The sequence below is a fragment of the Anneissia japonica genome, unplaced genomic scaffold (genome assembly GCF_011630105.1).
Source record: "Anneissia japonica isolate Jap-2015-1 unplaced genomic scaffold, ASM1163010v1 scaffold288028_len459517_cov177, whole genome shotgun sequence".
NCBI classification, from domain to species: Eukaryota; Metazoa; Echinodermata; class Crinoidea; order Comatulida; family Comatulidae; genus Anneissia; species Anneissia japonica.
Genome location: NW_022733874.1, coordinates 246,056 through 254,582, shown reverse-complemented (window position 1 = coordinate 254,582; position 8,527 = coordinate 246,056). Strand labels below are relative to the sequence as shown.

The window sequence follows — 8,527 nt, the reverse complement described above, 5'->3', positions numbered from 1 at the left end:
ATATACAGGTCATATAATGTTAATGTTTTCTTTCTTCCCTTAGACTCAATGTTTAGGGCATTAATTTTGAATAGGCCCTACATAGGCCAAGGGTCAGGAGTATAAAAACAGATGTTTACAAAATGCAATATTAGTTAACATAATTTGTTTTGTTATAAGCAAGATAAATATATTTTTAATATTTTATATTAAAGTAAAATTGTTATTAAATGTATAAACTTATTTTCTGTTGGATAATTGTAAAAATAGACTGGTAATAACTCTTCTCACATCTTATGAGAATACATAAAATGAAGTAAAGTGATACACTTATCTTCAACTTCATTACATTAACATAATTTACATAATCTTAATTCTATTTTTCCACCATACCATCTATCTTTTTCAAGCTCAATACCGAGAATTCCTAAATGAAATTGGGTTAGTAATTATTTTTGTTTAAAATGTTTAATTTGAAGTAAATAATTTTCTATACAGTATATTTTTCTGTTAATAATACCGTAAAACCTCGAATTGAAGCCGTGGGCTTTTTTTTTTTTTTCCGAATTTTTTAAGGGCTACATTTCGAGATGGGCTTCTTTTCGAGATTGGCCTTTTTTCGAAGCTACTTTTGCGAAGTAAAGAGGGGGCGGGGCTTCTTTTCAAAATGAATACTGTAAATTTTGTGAATTTGCTATTAAACAATAAATAAGACCGCTGTAACATCATCGTGTATGTTATTTTATTGCTAGCTGCACTTGGAGAGCTCCCAGACAGTAGCCTTAACGCCACTTTTGAGCAATCCAGTCTGGTGTTATAGTATTGTTTCTTTTCTGATTTTTTGTTTGTCTGTTTGTTTATCTGTTACTGTGTAAGTTGAACTGAAGACGAAATAAATGATATGATATGATATGATATCAATCTGTATCATGGAATGTATCTAACGGGAATTAAATCACCTGAACTACTGTATAAACTAAGCTCATTTTTAATCTATTTTGTTTTTTAGAAATTCATCTCCAAAAGAAGCCTATGCTATCTTGAAAAGAAGCCCTGGGCTTCTTTTCGAGGTTAATTTTGCAAACTAAAAAAAAAGGGGGGGGGGGCTTTAATTCGAGATGGGCTTCATCTCGAGATTAAGCCTACTGGGCTTCAATTCGAGTTTTACGGTATATGCCTATACCATTGCAGCAGTCAGTATCATTCTAGAAAATCTTACAATTAGCATATATCGAACTACTTTTTCACAAGAAGGCGATTTAAAATGTTTCAGGACAAGTAGGTCACGATGAATTCTGCTGCAAGTGTGCTATGTTGAAAGTTGTCAAGGAGAACGAGGAACATGGCGGTTGCTCGGGGCATATTTATCACGCCGCGCTCAACCATCATTAGGGAGTGCCTTGCGCGTGATTTTTTGTCGATCGGCATTGTGACTTGATTGATAGTGTCCAATGAAATTTATTAAAACATACTTTTCCTCCTCAGCTGTGGCCAATACTCAATCACAATTTATAAATTTAAAGATTTAACATATTTTTATTTAAAGATAGAACTGCTGACAGCATGTTTTACAAACGAAGTTTTATAATCACAATTTCTTAGAATTAAACTTATTTGGAAATTTCTAATGAACTGAAACTATATATAAGCTATAATAAATCTAAATAACTAGGTTCAATTTAGTTTAAGCCGAGCACTCATTGCGTCGTACGACGAATCCAACTCCGCTCCCTGTGAACGCAAGAAGACGCGACACCATATGCTGATTGTCGGTGGCAGTCGGAACGAATCTTCATTAAAACGATTCGTTGCGCGCGTGTCGTAGCGTTGGGTTCTCGATAGTTTTATTGCGCATGAATGTCAACGGTCAGGGCATACGAGCAAACAATATTATACGAGTAGGCCTATGTATCGTCTGTATTACATAAAAAATATAGTTTAATTGGCCACAGTTTTCGAATATCGTATCAACAACTGATAATACAGGTAATAAAGTTATATAAAATTAAAAACGATAATTTGCGCCTTGTGAGTGTATATTATTGACATTTGACATAGCCAAAACGGGATTGCTTATCTAAATTAATATTCCATAAGCCGGTTTTTGAATGGAATCAAATACCACACTTCAAGCTGTTGATAACGACTTCAGGATTGCACAAACTCTTGAATGTTTATACTGTTGTCGGCTGGATCAGATATGACTACCTGACGGCACTTTGACGGTCTTATATTGATATCAGTTTAGCAATACTATAATCACCACTTGTTTTATTTGATATCTCCATCAAACCTGTTAGGTAATCTAAGCGAATCATTGAAATATAGTTTTAAATTATGCATCTTTCGAATTAAAGGATCACATTGTTATTTGATAATTAAGCCTGTTGAGTTTGTAGGCCAACTCTCAATGTTGATAATTTTTCTTTCAAGGCAATATGGATGAACAAGCCCAGTACACGACAGTGAGTGAGAACCTGACGACATCAGAGCCTATGTTTAATGATGACTTGTCGCCGTTCAGCACCGCCCTTACGGAGTATGTTACGCAACAAACAGTGGCTGCCAAAGGTGGTACAACGCAAAACACTATACCGGCGGTCAACACAACACTTCTCATAATTCTCTACAGTATAACATTTCTCTTAGCGGTCGTGGGCAATATTTTAGTGATGGTTACAATCGTTCAAAACAAGAGGATGCGGACAGTGACCAACGTTTTCCTTTTCAGCCTATCAGTCAGTGACCTATGTCTTGCACTTCTCTGTATGCCGTTCACGTTGGTCGGAAATGTACTACGCACATTCATATTCCCGTATTCATTATGTAAAATCATTCTTTATTTCCAAGGTAAAGTATACATCAAAAATACTTAATATTAATAGGTTAATTTGATTGGAAATATACATCAAAATAACAAAAGATAGAGTCGTTATCGGTTTTGGAAAAACTCTCGCATAACTCCCGTTCTTTAAGTTCTCCATCTTTTCAATATTAAAAAAAAAATAATTTAACGTGCACTAAACAATTATTAAACTGAACTAATAATACCTATATCTATCCATTCATACAATCACTGACAGACATCAATCAATTTCTTCCACACTCAAGAAGTCCAATTTAGGTCTTGTTCATCATATGTAAATGCACAAATTCGTCGCTCACATCACGAACTAACACAATTAAAATCAATTGTGTTAGTTAATGAAATCAAAAAAGCGCGTCAAAATACGCGCTGCTGTCGTTAAGGACTTTTTGTGTGGTAAAGAATAACGGACTTTTTGTGTGGTAAAGAATACAAAATTGCTTGACAACCAATACGCGCTCGTTTTGACGCGCTACTGTGATTTCACGAACTAACACAATCTACTTTGATTGTGTTAGTTCGTGATGTGAGCGACGAATTGTTCAAATCAGAGTGTGCCTATACAGTGGTGAAAACAACTCCGCAATGGAAAAAAATAATATGAACGTAGAACCAGCAAATTTTGGTCGAGCTCCCATCGTCTAGGACGTCAGCAGGTAGATGCAAATGTCACCAAAATGAACAAACACTCACGGCTATGCCAACCTCTGTAATTCTAGTCTGTCTCGATAGAACTCCCATCGGTTCAGGCGTCAGTTTTTGTAGTAATTTACATGCAGCAAATGTTTTCAATGAGAGGCTAGTCAGTCCTGATAGAACTCCCATCGGTTAGGACGCCATTTAAATGCAGATAATGTCATCAAATAAACAGCCACCCACTATAATATGCCACATTTGGTGAATCCTCATCAAACTATCATCGGTTGTTACAATTATATAACTCCGTAATGTTGATGTTTATGATATTAACAGTCAATGCCTATGTGCTTCACTTAGGCCTACGTCCGATCACGTATCTGGAACAGTAGGGGAACTTTCGATTGCACGACGACGGTAGGACGTAGAACGTAATGACGTCACTAAAAGTCATTTGCGCATGCGAGAACGTTAAGATTTTCCTCGCCGTGTGGATTCTAGGACGCAATTTGGCCAAATCACGTATGCAGATGAACGTAGCACGCGCCCCCGGTAGGACGGTCACGCATGAATGATTCCGTTCTAGGGTTGCGTCGTCGAAAGCTCCCAAGTGGCGTATCTAAGAATGTTGACATTATTAAAGAGGGTGAAATGAGGTGATTTTTAACTACTTTAGCGTAATTCTTCGTAAATTTATTGTGGAGGGCAACACGGGACAACGCGAAGAAAGTTTTGAGGGTGGTGGGGGATGGAGTGCGTCTTCCCTATCCCTCAACCTCCCCGTCCCGTACTATAGATACACCACTGATCTGGATCGTTCTAATAACTGTCATTTTTAGAAACTTAGCAATAATAACTAAGGGGCGGGACTTAGCGGAACTGTATGCCTACATTATAATAGACCTTTCCGGAGTGTCAATCAAACTTAACAAATGACTAATCAGAACAGCGCTTGGAATGCGCGCGCGTCTTACAAACACACGTGTTGTCCCACAAACGCACGTGTTCGCGTGTTCGCGTATGTTTTAACACTGCTGTCTTTGTGGGACCTAAGCAACAATATCCAAGGGGCGGAGCTTAGCGGAAAGGTCCATAGTTCTGGCTCATGTACTTTCCTATGAACATAAACATTTCAGTAGGCCTGCTTCTAATCAATTATTTTCTATCATCACTTGAACAGTTGAGCCTGGTAAGCATGTGCCTTCCTCTACAAATCATCACTAAACAACATGTTATCATTCGCCACATCAGCCTAGACCAAACCCAGTTAATCACGATTCACGATAACATCTCCAGGATCGGATAAGAACACGTGCGTGCTCATTCAAAACTTGCCATTTATCATACCTGATGATAATAATTAATGATGACAATATTCATAATGAAAACAATAATAAATGATAATGACAGCCTCAGAGAATTATAATGATAACGATGCTAATAAGAAAAATATTTATTGGTGATTTTCTTTTATAAAAAAAAATAAAATAAAAATTAAGAAAGATATTGATAATGGAAAATATTCATGATAATTATAGCCTAAATGATAACTATTATGATTATAATCGTCATAATAATAAAGAGGGCATAAAGAGGGAATGACTATGTGCTTCAAGAGTTTTGTCACATAAGTATTGATCGTGTGGACAAAGATTTATGCAAAATATTACTAAAGAGTATACAACTTCAGGAGGTCCAACTCTTTTAGTTTCTTTGGAACGTAATTCTATTTCAAAATGTACAACCACAAAGGGGTGTGTGTCCTTAAAAGACGAGTTTCGAGCGAACTCTATTCGAATTCTAAAAGGGCGCCCCCTATCCCGTGGTAGTAATTATTTTAACGTTCCATTGCGTGCATACAAAATCAGGTTAGTCGGACCTCATGCAATTCTATACTCTTTGATATTACTATTGTCTCACTGTCGAGTCATTGAGTCTGTTAAAATTATTATTTCTTTTTTTTTCACGAAGGTGTGTCAGTAAACATATCAACATGGACCATGGTAGCTATATCTGTTGAGAGGTACTTCGCCATCTGTATGCCACTGAAGTCGCGTTCGTGGCAAACCAAACGCCATGCTTACGTCATCATCCCCAGTATCTGGATAGCTGCTTTTGTCATATTTATCCCAACTGCCAAGTTTACGCAAGTTCAAGAGTCCGGACCATATAGAAGATGCTCAGAGGAATGGCCTAGTCAGAATTTCATGAAGACATATTTGGTAATTAGTTATAATTTTATCATCCACTACAATAGACCTTTCTGGTGTGTCAATCAAACTCAACTGACCAATGAGAACAGCAACAGAAATACGCGCGCACAAAAACACGTGCTGTCCCACAATCGTATGTGTTTGCGTTTTACGCTGTCGTTTTGTGGGACCTAGGCAACAATATCCAACAAGCGGGGCCAGCGGAAAGGTCTACTACCATTGCCATTGTCATTATCATTGGCCGTATTCGACTGGTCATTCTTCGTTAAACCACGCCCACTTGCGCAGCGGTAAAATCCTACTCAACGAAGACGACCAGTCGAATAGAAAACTTTTTAATACTCCCGAAAAAAACAAAGTGGCTGTATAGTTACCGCGGTACACGTTGCGAAATCAAGATTGCTTCAACTTGTGATAGTATGGGTTTTTCGTTAAAAAAAATATTTTCATCCAGTTTTTGAATTCTGTTAGCCTACAATTATTTTTTGACTCCATGTGGGTAAATAATTTTATTTTATGAAATATAATATAGGCCCCTAAGTTATATTAACGAAAATGTTGTTTATAAACTCACCAATCGGCCATGTTTTTTTTTTTGTTTTTTTTTTTGGTTACGTGGATAACTTAACGCTGATTAACGCACTCTGGTTTACGTTAATTTTTGTTGTCAACGAAGTCTACTTAACGAACCAGTCGAATGAAAATAATACTCAACGAAAATTCGTACTCAACGAAATGAACCAGTCGAGTATAAGCCCAATGTCATTGTATGACCCTTGGTGTGGCGCATTAACAACAAGGACTACATAAATTGAGGGCGCATGCTATAGGGATCTTTGCGATCTTTGGCCCTTAGAGTTTGGTACGATATGGTTATTCTGATTTCTTCTTCCTGCTTAATGACCACAGTTAATTTAACATTTCTTATTAAAATAATCTTAATAAATAATGCTATTAGTTAATCGTTACGTCATCTCTTTACCTTACACTTAATTTTTATATGTATATGGCAGAAATTTGAATTTAAAAAAAATATTTATTTTTTGCAGTTAAAATACCTTACTGTTAGAAGTCGGACAATGCTCTATTTTATTAAGTATGATTAAACATTGTCTAATAAATATGACATAAAAATAGTGTTGGTGTAAACATAGTGTCAACACCGTCTCATTTTATGTGGCAAATTAACTTTGATATGCCCATATTTAGGTGTAATATGACGTCATCATGGCCATACGTTAAGCACATCACACAAATTTGGAACATACAATTTGATAGTGTGGACAGCACTTTATATAACTTTACAACACAAATGTGATAAAGACATGTTTTAATCTCCTCAGACTAGTCTGTTATTCGTACTGATGGTCATTCCATTTTTAGTGATGGTTCTAGCATACGGATTAATCATCCTAGAGCTGGAGAAGGGCATGAAGCAGATAAAAAGGGCAACTATAAAAGGTAAATTAGCAATTTCAACTAATAGTGAGCTTTCGATTTAAACGTAGAACGTAATGACGTCATGTTAATTTAACTGCGCATGGTCTGAACGTTGTGCATTGAGCCGGGCACTGACTGCGCACGACGGTCGTCAGCCGTCGCGATTCCTTATGGAGAACGCAACGCCATGACGCCTGCGCAACGGATAGATTTTAATGACTGCCACCGACAATCAGCAGACGATGTCGCGTCGTCTAACGCTCACATGGAACGGAGTTGATACGTCGGCCGACGTTCGTACGACGCAGTGAGTGCGGCGTGCCCGGCATTATGTTCTCTCCTTAAATCTGGAACGGTTGTCAGCCGAATTTATCAGGCCAAAACGAGGACTATTGTATTAATCATTGGTGCCTCAGTCTTTACGTTCTGTTCCCTTTTTTCTAAATTCTCAATGGAAAGCTCCATAATCAACATTTTCGAGTTGCATTTATGATTATGGAAAGTCTAAATGTCAAGTAATAACCATTGTGAATGTCTCTGGAGACCGCATTAATTGTACTTAGTACAATGTATAAATCTGTTGAAACTTGACCTTACAATTTCGAAATGTGTTTAACTTTCAGAAAAAGAGGACTGTGGAACTAAAATGGCGACGTTTAAACCAACGCCCCTAAATGAGCAACAGAAAGAAACAAAGCCGAAGGACTGGAATACGACGGCCACGTGCGCCCCACGTAACACATCGACGAACAAGGCTAAGAAGCGCGTGGTGATTATGTTAATAGTAATCGTGGCGCTGTTTTTCATCTGCTGGACACCGTCTTGGGTGATCAACATCTGGTTCGTCCACCATCAGGCTTCGGCGGTGGCCATGCTTAACCCTATCCACGTGATCTTCATCCGTCTGCTAACCTACATATCGTCGTGCACTAATCCAATTGTCTATTGTTTCTTGAACAAGGGTTTTCGTCAAGGATTCCTTGAGGCATTCGGGTGTTGTCTTGGCCGTAGGTATAGAAGCAACCCATCTATGCGAAACGTAAACATCAGAAGTAATACGGCAAACGTTACCAAGCAACCAGTTACATCCGGGTATACTAATGTCTCCTCGGAATCCGATTCATAAAATAATTAATCGATGGTAGATGTAGGCCTACTAATAAAATCAATCTGACCATACAAACCGACTAATACTATACCACAGAGAACCATTGCTTTAACCTCAAAATACAATAGGCATACCGGGCCCGTGTTTATATATGCTGTATTTCATTTACAGTCATAGTTTTAGTTAAATAGAATCTGTATATACGTTTAATGTATAGTTTTCTTTCATTTTGTATAAATATACCTCGTATAATTATGGAACTTTAGCCATTATTTAATATATATG

General features: G+C 37.3%; 1 protein-coding gene across 2 annotated transcripts in view; it reads left to right on the top strand.

Moving 5' to 3' along the window:
• Positions 1-8,521, top strand: part of LOC117116240 (cholecystokinin receptor type A-like) — an 11,401-nt gene extending 2,880 nt beyond the window's left edge. For both annotated transcript variants that reach the window (XM_033260226.1, XM_033260228.1), the window contains exons 2-5: positions 2,413-2,829; positions 5,453-5,703; positions 7,038-7,155; positions 7,758-8,521. In XM_033260226.1, the coding sequence (XP_033116117.1) occupies positions 2,418-2,829; positions 5,453-5,703; positions 7,038-7,155; positions 7,758-8,260 (1,284 nt within the window). In that variant the 5' untranslated portion in view covers positions 2,413-2,417 and the 3' untranslated portion in view covers positions 8,261-8,521. The remainder of the gene's footprint in view (positions 1-2,412; positions 2,830-5,452; positions 5,704-7,037; positions 7,156-7,757) is intronic.
• Positions 8,522-8,527: the final 6 nt, after the last annotated feature.